General features: G+C 40.8%; 1 protein-coding gene across 1 annotated transcript in view; it reads left to right on the top strand.

The window, feature by feature from the left end:
- neb (nebulin) overlaps window positions 1–12,594 on the top strand; it is a 58,295-nt gene that overhangs the window by 19,734 nt on the left and 25,967 nt on the right. The window contains exons 49-87 of the mRNA XM_070915276.1: window positions 83–286; window positions 457–561; window positions 760–867; window positions 961–1,272; window positions 1,385–1,588; window positions 1,743–1,847; window positions 1,959–2,066; window positions 2,160–2,471; window positions 2,574–2,777; window positions 2,923–3,027; window positions 3,357–3,464; window positions 3,581–3,892; window positions 3,993–4,196; window positions 4,297–4,401; window positions 4,521–4,628; window positions 4,800–5,111; window positions 5,205–5,408; window positions 5,665–5,769; window positions 6,043–6,150; window positions 6,280–6,591; window positions 6,942–7,145; window positions 7,282–7,386; window positions 7,587–7,694; window positions 7,826–8,137; window positions 8,282–8,386; window positions 8,496–8,594; window positions 8,723–8,824; window positions 8,956–9,063; window positions 9,177–9,488; window positions 9,596–9,700; window positions 9,802–9,906; window positions 9,991–10,095; window positions 10,221–10,328; window positions 10,450–10,560; window positions 11,105–11,302; window positions 11,700–11,804; window positions 11,964–12,068; window positions 12,162–12,266; window positions 12,384–12,491. Of these exons, the coding sequence (XP_070771377.1) occupies window positions 83–286; window positions 457–561; window positions 760–867; window positions 961–1,272; window positions 1,385–1,588; window positions 1,743–1,847; window positions 1,959–2,066; window positions 2,160–2,471; window positions 2,574–2,777; window positions 2,923–3,027; window positions 3,357–3,464; window positions 3,581–3,892; window positions 3,993–4,196; window positions 4,297–4,401; window positions 4,521–4,628; window positions 4,800–5,111; window positions 5,205–5,408; window positions 5,665–5,769; window positions 6,043–6,150; window positions 6,280–6,591; window positions 6,942–7,145; window positions 7,282–7,386; window positions 7,587–7,694; window positions 7,826–8,137; window positions 8,282–8,386; window positions 8,496–8,594; window positions 8,723–8,824; window positions 8,956–9,063; window positions 9,177–9,488; window positions 9,596–9,700; window positions 9,802–9,906; window positions 9,991–10,095; window positions 10,221–10,328; window positions 10,450–10,560; window positions 11,105–11,302; window positions 11,700–11,804; window positions 11,964–12,068; window positions 12,162–12,266; window positions 12,384–12,491 (6,255 nt within the window). The remainder of the gene's footprint in view (window positions 1–82; window positions 287–456; window positions 562–759; window positions 868–960; window positions 1,273–1,384; window positions 1,589–1,742; window positions 1,848–1,958; window positions 2,067–2,159; window positions 2,472–2,573; window positions 2,778–2,922; window positions 3,028–3,356; window positions 3,465–3,580; window positions 3,893–3,992; window positions 4,197–4,296; window positions 4,402–4,520; window positions 4,629–4,799; window positions 5,112–5,204; window positions 5,409–5,664; window positions 5,770–6,042; window positions 6,151–6,279; window positions 6,592–6,941; window positions 7,146–7,281; window positions 7,387–7,586; window positions 7,695–7,825; window positions 8,138–8,281; window positions 8,387–8,495; window positions 8,595–8,722; window positions 8,825–8,955; window positions 9,064–9,176; window positions 9,489–9,595; window positions 9,701–9,801; window positions 9,907–9,990; window positions 10,096–10,220; window positions 10,329–10,449; window positions 10,561–11,104; window positions 11,303–11,699; window positions 11,805–11,963; window positions 12,069–12,161; window positions 12,267–12,383; window positions 12,492–12,594) is intronic.

Below are 12,594 nucleotides of genomic sequence, written 5' to 3'. Positions count from 1 at the left end.
GAAGGTTTTCATGTTTATGAATGTATGTTTTTAAAGCTTTGGAACATCTTTTACCATCATAAAATCTTTTTGTTTTGTCCAGGCTGTTTACAAGGAGGATCAGAGGATGATGCAGGGTGTTGGATGGGTGCCTATAGGTTCACTGGATGTTGAGAAGGTGAAGAAAGCGGGTGAGGTCCTGAGTGAGAGCAAGTATCGTCAGCACCCAAGCAACTACAAATTCAAAAGCACCACTGAAGACATGCCTATGATGTTGGCTAAGGCCAACGCTCAGGTTATGAACAAGGTATGAAATCATCAATCTTCAAAGTGCTGTTAGGTGTAAATGATACAAAAAGTGACTAAGTTGAACTACTTATATTGATGTGATAAGAACATTCTCCTCTCGTTAAAATGCATACTTGCAGAGTTCATAGTGTGAATAAGCTCTCATATTGTTGTTTTCTATAACTGCAGAGTGCCTATGTTGAAGCTTGGCAGAATGAGAAGTCAAAGATCCACATCATGCCTGATGCTATGGATGTTCTTCTAGCCAAAGCAAACAGTGTCAACTACAGCGTGGTAAGTGAAGAATTAAATATATAAGGGTAAATCAACTCTCATGTATGGATTACTTTAAATTAGGGCTAGATGACATGTTATATTAATTAGAGTATCTTTCTGTTATTAATAAAAAAGTGTATCAAATTTTCTCTCAGTCCTACTTAGAATTGAAAATACATGTACTTATGTCTGTTGTGCATTTGTGTTTGTTTACAGAAAAAGTACAAACAGGCAAATGAAGATGCCAAGAAGAAGGGCTACGATATGCGCAATGATGCCATTTCCATCATCGCAGCCAGGGCTTCCAGGGACATTGCCAGTGATGTAAGCTGTTGGATTTCATCAATGATAAACAGATACCATACATTTATTACTGTACATGTAACCATGGAACTTTGTTTTTAATTTGTCTTCCAGTACAAGTACAAGACAGGATACCGTAAGCAGGTCGGCCACCACATCGGTGCTCGCTGCGTGGAAGACGACCCTCTGCTCATGCTGGCTCTGAACTCAGCTAAGATTGCCAGTGATGCCCTGTACAAGAAGGACTTCAACAAGTCCAAGACCAAGTTCAACCTTCCAGTGGACATGATGGCCTTTGAACTGGCCAAGAAGAACCAGATTCAGGTCAACCACGCCAACTACATCACCCGCCTCCACAACTGGACTTGTCTGCCAGACTCCAGTGATGTTGTCCAGGCCAGACATGCTTATGACCTACAGAGTGATGTGAGTATGAATCTTTGAATTTATACCATGGAAAGTTTTCATGTTTATGAATGTATGTTTTTAAAGCTTTGGAACATATTTTACCATCATAAAATCTTTTTGTTTTGTCCAGGCTGTTTACAAGGAGGATCAGAGGATGATGCAGGGTATTGGATGGGTGCCTATAGGTTCACTGGATGTTGAGAAGGTGAAGAAAGCGGGCGAGGTCCTGAGTGAGAGCAAGTATCGTCAGCACCCAAGCAACTACAAATTCAAAAGCACCACTGAAGACATGCCTATGATGTTGGCTAAGGCCAACGCTCAGGTTATGAACAGGGTACGAAATCATATTCAAATAATTATTTTGTATAATAACAAACAACTCTATCGACTACATATGGATATGATAAGGAAAACATTTTGTCATAAAAATCCATACTTGCAGACTTCATGGTGTAAGTAAATTCTCATGTTGGTTTCTGTGACTGCAGAAAGCATACACTGAAGCCTGGGATAATGAGAAGTCAAAGATCCACATCATGCCTGACGCTATGGATGTTCTTCTAGCCAAAGCAAACAATGTCAACTACAGTGTGGTAAGTGAAAAATTAAATGGTTATGGTGGTAAAGCAACTCTTATTTGTGGATCACTTTCAATGGTAAACGTGTATATGTAATGTCTTTGGGGCGATTGTGTTTGTTTACAGAAAAAGTACAAACAGGCAAATGAAGACGCCAAGAAGAAGGGCTACGATATGCGCAATGATGCAGTTTCCATCATCGCAGCCAGGGCTTCCAGGGACATTGCCAGTGATGTAAGCTGTTGGATTTCATCAATGATAAACAGATACCATACATTTATTACTGTACATGTAACCATGGAACTTTGTTTTTAATTTGTCTTCCAGTACAAGTACAAGACAGGATACCGTAAGCAGGTCGGCCACCACATCGGTGCTCGCTGCGTGGAAGACGACCCTCTGCTCATGCTGGCTCTGAACTCAGCTAAGATTGCCAGTGATGCCCTGTACAAGAAGGACTTCAACAAGTCCAAGACCAAGTTCAACCTTCCAGTGGACATGATGGCCTTTGAACTGGCCAAGAAGAACCAGATTCAGGTCAACCACGCCAACTACATCACCCGCCTCCACAACTGGACTTGTCTGCCAGACTCCAGTGATGTTGTCCAGGCCAGACATGCTTATGACCTACAGAGTGATGTGAGTGTAGCTTCCCTGCTAATATGTTTCTCTTAGTAATTTATTCATGTTCATGCTACCAAGAATGTCTAGAATTGATTTTTGCATTACTGCCATTCATAGGCTGTCTACAAAGCTGACCTGAAGTGGCTCCAGGGCATGGGCTGGGTCCCCATTGGCTCACTTGAGGTGGAAAAAGCCAAGAAAGCTGCAGAAGTCTTGAGTGAAAGGAAATACCGCCAGCACCCCAGCACTGTTCCCTTCACCAGTACCACAGAGGCCATGAACATCGTACTGGCAAAGAATAACGCTCTGACCATGAACAAGGTAGCATTAATATGCAAATACATTTTTGTTTGAAAGGGCTTATAGTACATAATGATTGTCTTGATTTGCAATTTAGATCTCTCTCTGGAGATCTCTTAAGTCAATGCCATCCATTAACACTGGGATTATTTGTGTTTTGTTCCAGCGTCTCTACATCGAGGCATGGGAGAAGGACAAGACCAAGCTGCACATCAACCCCGACACTCCTGAGATCATCCTCTCTCAGCAGAATGCCATCAACATGAGCAGGGTTAGTATAATTCTTATTGCACATAATAAGAAGATGGCCCCTGCCAAATATGATATGTGATCTATGGTGTAACAATCTTTTAACTGTTTAAAATAATTTTCACAGAATTTGGAAACAGTTGTGTGTACTTATTAACCACCATAAGCCTCATTCAGTTTACTCTGACTTGAATTAGCAGCCAGCTGAGATTCTTATGGTGGATTCTACGAATGTGATCCCTTGAATGAAGTCCTACTGTAAACCTTACCAGCCTATTCTTAGGTGCCACACTTCGACCTCCATTTGTTGAAACCGTTAACTTAAGTATTCATATATGTCTTACTTTTCAGAAACAATACAGACAAGGTTTTGAGGCCACCATCCAGAAAGGCTATTTCCTCCCTGTGGATGCCATCTCTGTTCAGGCTGCTAAGGCCTCCAGGAGCATCATCAGTGATGTGAGTGAATCATACTGTACCATATATCAGTTTACATGTTTTACACGCTGGTATTAGATATAATGTGAGAGAGTGTTCAAGTTGTAACATAAAACATTTTCTGCTGATATCGTCAGTACAAGTACAAGACAGGGTACCGTAGGCAGGTCGGCCACCACATCGGTGCTCGCTGCGTGGAAGACGACCCTCTGATCATGCTGGCTCTGAACTCAGCCAAGATTGCCAGCGATGCCCTGTACAAGAAGGACTTCAACAAATCCAAGACCAAGTTCAACCTTCCAGTGGACATGCTGAGTCTTGAGCTGGCCAAGAAATGCCAGATTCAAGTCAACCACGCCAATTATATCACCCGCCTGCACCAGTGGACTTGTCTGCCAGACTCCAGTGATGTCGTACAGGCCAGGAAAGCCTACGATCTTCAAAGTGATGTGAGTCCTTCTGTGACATATTCAACATATCTCAACATATCATGCCATGTCGACTGTGCTTATGTGTTTTAATGTTATATGTATACGCTTTTCCCAACAGGCTGTGTACAAAGCTGACATGGATGAGGTCATAGGCGTAGGATGGGTCCCCATTGGTTCAATTGATGTGATGAAGGCCAAGAATGCTTCAACAATTCTCAGCGAGCGTCTCTACAGGCAGAAACCAGACAAACTGAAATATAAAACTGACATGACTTCTATGCCCATGGTTTTAGCCAAAGCAAATGCTGAAACCATCAACAAGGTAAAGAACATCATATTCCTCTTTTACCATTTTTGCACATTTGTTCAATCTTTTCCTTGTGATTACAATTTTTGTTTTCTTTTTCTGTTTCTCACCACAGAAAAACTACATTGCTGCTTGGGAGGCTGACAAGGTTAAGACTCATGTAACCCCTGACCTACCTGAGCTTTTGCTTTCTAAAGCTAATGCATACAACATCAGCAGGGTACGTTTGGTTGGTTGTTTTGACTTAAACTAGTATTCTACATCCATGTCAGTAAATATCAGTGTCATAGGTATCATGATTTTCATTTTATGATTCAACTATTTTCATTTATTTTTCAGAAACTATACAGGGAAGGTGTTGAGGAGATCTTCAGAAAGGGCTATGACCTTAAGGCCGATGCTGTCTCTGTTGTTGCTGCCAAACATGGAAGGGAAATCATCAGTGATGTATGTCATATATAAATGAATGCTTTTCTCTCTGACATTGACTTGTGCTTATTTGTACGGTATTCTGTTAATTATGACTTCACCCTTTCTCTCTACACAGTACAAATACAAGACTGGGTATGTGTGTGTAACTGTTGACAAACAATGATACTATTTCATTTTTTCTTCCAGTACAAGTACAAGACTGGGTACCGTAAGCAGGTTGGTCACCACATAGGAGCCCTCAGCGTCCATGACGATCCTCTGATCGTGCTGGCTCTGAACTCAGCAAAGATTGCCAGTGATGTCCTGTACAAGAAGGACTTCAACAAGTCCAAGACCAAGTTCAACCTGCCAGTCGACATGCTGAATCTTGAACTGGCCAAGAAATGCCAGATCCAAGTCAACGATTTCAACTACAGAACTCATCTGCACAACTGGACTTGCCTACCTGACTCCAACGATGTGGTCCAGGCCAGAAAGGCCTATGACCTGCAGAGTGATGTGAGTAATGAGAATTTCTCATAATGTGTTTTCTGAACACTGCAAAAAGAAAACTCAGTGTGACTGCCCTTTTCCTCCCCCTGTGACTTGTAGGCTGTGTACAAGGCTGACATGGAATGGATCAAGGGAACAGGTTGGGTGCCAATTGGTTCACTTGATGTGGAGAAAGTCAAGAAAGCAGGAGAGATCCTGAGCGACAGGAAGTACCGTCAGCATCCCAGCAACTTTAAATTCACTGCCAACACAATTGACATGCCATATGCCCTTGCTCAGGCCAATGCCGAGACCATGGACAAGGTAGAGATAGCACGTTTTATTTAATGTTATTTCTTTGTAGTTGATTGTTATTTTTGCATTATTATTTTTGTTTTCTTTTGGGGGGGGGGTATTCTGAAAGTATTTTATCAAATCTTTGGAAAAATCTTTCAGCATTTCCCTTTGTTTGTCACTTAAGAGGATCATTTATTTTAGACAAAGCTGTGTTTGTTTTATAATGGTCTATGACTCAGATAAAGTCATGTCTCACTAAACCGTGTTAATCTGCTGTTTACAGAAAGCATATGTTTCTGCCTGGGAGAAGGATAAGACCAACATTCACGTCATGCCTGACACCCCAGAGATCATCCTGGCCAAGCAGAATAAAATCAACACCAGTCTGGTAATGCAGTGCCTCTTCATGTAGTTGTATAAGCGATTAGTACATCACAGATTATTATCATATCAGTAATTGTTATCTTGCTTTATGTATCTTATTCAGTTAATTGCGCCAAAGTCTGAAGAGTGAATGACATTGTCATGCAACTGTTGACTTTTTAATCACATCTAGTGTAAAGGAAATTGTCTTCTCCATACGTACTGTATTTCATATTATGGTGTATAGCACACAGCATGTATATCAGACACCCTCACAGCATCATTCTTGTTTCCCCAGAAACAATATCGTGAAGGCTATATGGACACCATAAACAAAGGGTACTTCCTTCCCAAAGATGCAATTTCTGTTTTATCAGCCAAGGCTTCCCGAAACATCATCAGTGATGTAAGTCTGCAACTCTTTTTAAACGTTTTCAAATTCACCTCACTTTGTCATTTTACAACCATTTTATTATTATTATGCAGTGGTCTTTATTACGAAACTAATCAAAATATTTCTATCCCAAATTTTCAGTACAAATACAAAGCTGGTTTCCGCAAGCAGTGTGGCCATCATATTGGTGCCCTCAGTGTTAACGATGACCCACTGATTATGTTGGCCGCTCATGCAGCCAAGATCTCCAGTGACAACATCTATAAGAAGGACTTCAACAAGACCAAGACCAAGTTCAACCTGCCAGTAGACATGCTGACAATTGAACTTGCCAAGAAATGTCAGCAGCAAGTGAATGACTTCAACTACAGAACTCACTTACACCAGTGGACTTGCCTGCCAGACTCCAGTGATGTGGTTCAGGCCCGAAAGGTCTACGACTTACAGAGCGATGTAAGTACATGTAAGGTTTAGCAGGCTTGTGGAGAGTTGATGAAGTAAGAGAGGATTGTTTGGGGTTTGTTGTTAGCTCTTTTCCTACTCTCACTGTCACACCAAAAAGTGTAATACCATAATGGAAATTATGTTTTCTTGACCATGCAAACACATTCTTGGGGTTGTTGGAGTTTGTTAGTTTCATAGATATTCAGATCACTTCCATAATTTGGAACCTAGAGCTGCATTCAACAGATTTAATGGAAATCCATTTTTTTGGGACATCCAGCTGTCAGACAAATGAAGAACCTACAAGAACAAAAACATAACGTTATTTGGTGGGGTTAAAACTGATATTTGTTTATTAGGCCGTATACAAAGCTGATCTGGAGTGGCTCAGAGGATGCGGCTGGTCACCTCAGGACTCTGTGGACGTCATCAAAGTTAGAAATGCCCAGACTGTTCTCAATGAAAGGCTCTACCGCCAGCACCCAAGCACTGTGAAGTTCACCAGCGCTGTCGACCTCCCGGCTATTGTCTTGTCCAAGCAAAACGCTGCCAACATCAGCGAAGTGAGTAATAGCATATTTCAGCGTGCTAAATTCTTTCTCTAGTGAATTTAAAACTGGACGCTAAATATTTTTACAATTATCTGTATAAATGACTGCGTCAAAATAAATAAGTTAATGTTCTTGTTCTTTCGGACAGCGGAAATATAAAGAAGTCTGGGATAAAGAAAAGCTCTCCGTTCACCTGCCATCTAACGCCCCCACCTTTGAACTGTCCAAGGCCAATGCTATCAGCATCAGCAATGTAAGTTTTTTTTATTATTAAAAGCACTGTACCAGGTCGGTCTATGTTGAAATGCTAAAAACGTGTCAGAAATATCCTAAAAGTATATAAATATCTCATTAGTTGAAATGTATTATTCAATCACTACGTGATTACTGTGATTTTGATGTGCTGACACTATGTCTTACAGTCTTTTTAATCATACTTGTTGTTCTGTGCAGAAACTGTACACAAAGGCATGGGATGACCAGAAGGCCAAAGGCTACCATATCAAGGAGGATGCTATCTCTGTGCTGAAGGCTAGAGCTTCCAGAGATATCATTAGTGACGTAAGAAAAAAATATGGATGAGGTTTAAATACAACAGATTATGCCTTCTGATTTTTTATCAACCTTTCTACAAGTACAAAGGGGCATACAGTATTCTGTTAATTATCACTTCACCCTTTCTCTCTACACAGTACAAATACAAGACTGGGTACCGTAAGCAGGTCGGCCACCACATTGGGGCTCGCTGCGTGGAAGACGACCCTCTGATCATGCTGGCTCTGAACTCAGCAAAGATTGCCAGTGATGCCCTGTACAAGAAGGACTTCAACAAGTCCAAGACCAAGTTCAACCTGCCAGTGGACATGCTGACACTTGAGCTTGCCAAAAAATGCCAGATCCAAGTCAATGACTTCAACTATAGAACTTATTTGCATCAGTGGACTTGTCTGCCAGACTCCACTGATGTAGTCCAAGCCAGAAAGGCCTACGATCTGCAGAGCGATGTAGGTTTATAGTAGTGCTCGTGGATAGCATTCGTGGATATTTTGATGATATGTGTACTGTATACTCACATTGTGATTATTGTCTGTATACATTTTTAGTCTCACAGAAACACATAAACAAATCTGCCTGTTTTGTTTCCTCAGGCTGTGTACAAAGCTGATTTGGAGTGGTTACGCGGATGTGGATGGATGCCACATGAGAGTGTTGATGTTATAAAGGTGAAGAATGCACAGAAGGCCCTGGCTGATGTAAGTGTGATTACAATTTGACTTTTTATCAGATATTTATATAAACTGTAATTAAACATTTCAAACAAATTGAATGTGTATCTTAAATGTTTTTCTTGCTATTTTATAGAGAGGCTACCGTGTCAAGTTGGATGAGCAGAAATTCATAGTTCCAACTGACAGAGTCGACTTGGTCTGTGCCAAGAATGCTGCTGAGGTCCTCAATGAGGTGAGGAGGACTCTCTGCTCTTCAGAGGCTGTTTGGATATCTTTGAGTCCTCTCTTCATTTAAACTACCAGCAATGGCAGTTTTGAGGCTTTTTTGATAACTTCATTTTGATTTCTCACTCTGCTCAGGCCAAATATCGTGAGGCCTGGCACCAGGAAAAGACCAAGTACACACTGGTGGACACTCCAAGTCTTGCCACAGCCAGAGAGGTGGCTAAGAACGTTCACCCGGTAAGATGACTCCTCATGGGAGGTATTTGCTACATATTTCACCAATTGCACCAATTTTATGCTCTGTTATTATCAGCTTAACAAACAATACATCAACATAAGTCTATAATAAGTATTCCAATCTCTTGCAGAAACTGTACACCAAAGCTTGGGATCAGGTCAAAGCCACGGGCTACTTCATGCCTGGAGATGCTGTACCAATCAAGCAGTGCATTGCAACGTCTAAAGTGCAGAGTCAAGTGAGTAGTGGGAAGTTGCATCTGTTCCTTTCATGATAAGAACATTTATTTTAGTTATTAATTTAACTGAGAGCATGGCAATATGGAGGTAATGATTTCTGTCTGTCCTGCAGCATAAGTACCTTGAAGGATACCGTAAGCAGGTCGGCCACCACATTGGAGCCCTCAGCGTCCATGACGACCCTCTGATCATGCTGGCTCTGAACTCAGCCAAGATTGCCAGTGATGCCCTGTACAAGAAGGACTTCAACCAGTCCAAGACCAAGTTCAACCTTCCAGTGGACATGCTGCAGTTTGAACTGGCCAAGAAATGCCAGAAGCAAGTCAACGATGACCTTTACAGAACCCGCCTGCATCAGTGGACCTGTATGCCAGACTCCAGTGATGTCATCCAGGCTCGCAAAGCCTATGATCTTCAAAGCGATGTGAGTGGTAATCACACCAACCTAGGACTTATGTATCATATTCAGACAATATATTGACAGAACTTCTATCTGAACTTCCTAATATGTATCTTGGTTTCTGTCTTCAGTATATATATAAGACTGATATGGAATGGATTCGTGGCTGCGGTTGGGTGGCAGCTGACTCTGTTGACCATGTCAAGGTCAGGAAGGCCCAGGAGATTCTCAATGAGGTATGTTCACTATATTACATTCAGTCTTTTGACTTGCCCATTTTGCCCACTTGTGTGTCAGTGAATTGTGCCTCACCGTGGTGCTGTAATTTTACTTGCAGAGAATCTACAAGAAGGATGCCAAAGAAGGCTTCGGAAAATTCACCCTGATTGTGGACCGCCCTGAGATTGTCTTGGCCAAGATAAATGCTGCCAACCTCAGTGATGTATGTAAAAATCTAACATTTAAACTGCTACATTTCAATCAGCATATTAATAATCAACTAAACTCTGTTTTCTTCCTGCTATAGCTGAAGTACAAAGAGACTTTCAATGCAGAAAAAGGCCATTACATTGGTTCAGAGGACACTCCTCAACTGGCCCATAGCAGGGAGGTGTCTAAGAACATCAGTGAGGTAATGTAGAATATTACAATTTCTAATTCATTCATTTCTTCATTAATTTATGATATTTGTTGATTGCATATCACATATTGTATCAGCCTTTTCTTCAACTCTTTGCCTTCTTTGTGTGATTACAGAAACAGTACAAACTGAATTGGGACGCGTCCAAGGCCACAGGCTACCAGCTGAACCATGAATACATCCCACTTCTCACCGGCAAGAAGGGCAGGGAGATCGCTAGTGAGGTGAGTGTCTTACGCGTATTTATAGTAGTCGGTGCTGATAAGGCAAAAGCACATGGAATCATGCTCTCGTCTTACAGTATGGAAACAAATTTGAGACTTTTATCATTCTGGATCCTACTAGGTCAAGTACAAGGTTGCCCATGAGAAGGGCAAGGGTCACTACATGGCAGGTACCCTGGTGGACTTCCCTGAGGTGATGCGCTGTGGAGAGCAGGAGAAGAACAAGGCACTGGTGAGATACTGATAATAGTTTGTACATTTAGTCCATACATATCAAGGCATCTTAATACTTTTACAAGGCCAATGGGAGAGGAAGTATTCAGATCCTTTATTCAAGTAAAAGTACTAATACCACACTTTAGAAATACTCCATTGCAAGTAAAAGTCCTGCATTGAAAATGTTACTTAAGTAAAAGTGTTTCAGTATAATCAAGAAAATGTACTGTAGGTAAAAGTACTCAACGCTGAAAATGGTGTTATACTAAATGTGACTGTTATACTAGTATATATTATATCATTGGATTATTATTACTCATCAGTGTAAAAGCACATTTCACATTTCACTGCTGAGGTGGAGCTCATTTTTAACAATTTTGTACCTGATTATTTAATGATTTATTTATATTTTAGCATTTTTAAGCATTTTAATTTCTTTCATGACTAGAGATTAGGATTTAAATTTGTCATAATCCATATAAGATTTATTTTTAGGTTTATTTGTTTCACATTGTTAATGGCAATGTCAATAACTTTCCATGGTATGCATGTCTTCACAGAGGGTCTACCAGAAGGACTACCATCAAACCAAGATCAAGACCCACATCCCACCTGACATCATCGCTAACCAGGTAGCTAAGCGGTGCCAGGACATGCTGAGCAACGTCATCTACCGTACCTACCTGCACCAGTGGACTTGCCATCCCGAACAGGAGGACGCCATTCGTGCCCGCAAGACCAACGAGATTCTCAGTGATGTAGGTCCTTCTTCAGTGCACATCTGCTGCTTGTACTTGATTATTGTGGAACATCCTGTGGCAGACGATTGGACAAATTAAAGTTGCATCAACTGTTTTGAAATTGAAATGTCATTACTTGTTATCTGATAAAAGCTCTCTCATTTTATTTTCTTATTTTATCTATTGTAAGAGCAGTTATCTTGAAGTCTTGGAGCTGATGTCATGAAGTGAAAATTGTTTTTGTTACTCCAATTTTATTAACAAGCAACTAAATCCCAAAACAAAAGTTCATTGTACCTTAATTTGATAGACAGTATATACTATATTTTACTATTCGTAATCAAGATATTGTACAAAAATCCAGATGATCTCTCCTTTTCTGAAAATATAATTTTTTGCGGCTGTCATTTGATAGGTGTTCTACAAGGATGACCTGAACTGGATGAAGGGTATTGGTTGCTATGTCTGGGACACACCAGAGATCGTTCGTGCCAAGAAGTCCTACGAGCTGCAGAGTGACGTGAGTAACAACATGGAAGATCACAGGAAACCTTTAGAAGTGTTATTCATAATGTCTCGTTATTGAAGACATAAGACCATACTGGCATTTATAAAATCATTGAATTCTTTTTGTTTGTGGAACTGTGATAATTAACCAATGTAATATCTTCCCTTATAGCTTAAATACAGAGATGAGGCCAAGAAAGAATTCAACAATTACTCCATTGTGACAGACACCCCAGCTTATGTGACTGCTGTCCTGGGTCACACCTGGGCCAGTGAGGTGAGTGAGCTGGACATATAGCTGTTCAGATATAGTGTGTTTGAGTTTAAAATGCCTCATTGAGTGCATTAATTAAACAAATGTCATTTACAGCTCAACTACAGGGAGGCTTATCATAAGGAGAAGCACCAGTATACCACCATTCTGGATACCTACGACTATGCCAGGTGCCACAACTTCAAGCACTTCTTCAGCAATGTAAGTGAAGATAAACATATCTCTCTTTCAGTCTGTGAGAAGATTAAAGATATCAGCTTTGTAAACAGCATGCTCACACGTAACATGTTGATAATGTTCTGGCTTTTCTGTCGATAGAAAAACTACTCTGCTGCCTGGGACAAAGTCAAAGCCAAGAGCTACCAGATTCCACATGACTCACATGCCCTGCAACACGCCAAACAACAAAAGATCATCCTCAGCGGCGTGAGTTCAACTTTGAGTTCTGTTCATTTCATTCCATGTTAATACTGTGCTGGGATGTTTTTCACATATGATTTTGAGTTTATGACCTTTAAGAGACATTATG

Source organism: Enoplosus armatus, chromosome 11, assembly GCF_043641665.1.
Source record: "Enoplosus armatus isolate fEnoArm2 chromosome 11, fEnoArm2.hap1, whole genome shotgun sequence".
Lineage (NCBI taxonomy): Eukaryota > Metazoa > Chordata > Actinopteri > Centrarchiformes > Enoplosidae > Enoplosus > Enoplosus armatus.
The sequence above is the reverse complement of the archived record's forward strand: the minus strand, read 5'-3'. Positions and strand labels throughout refer to the sequence as shown.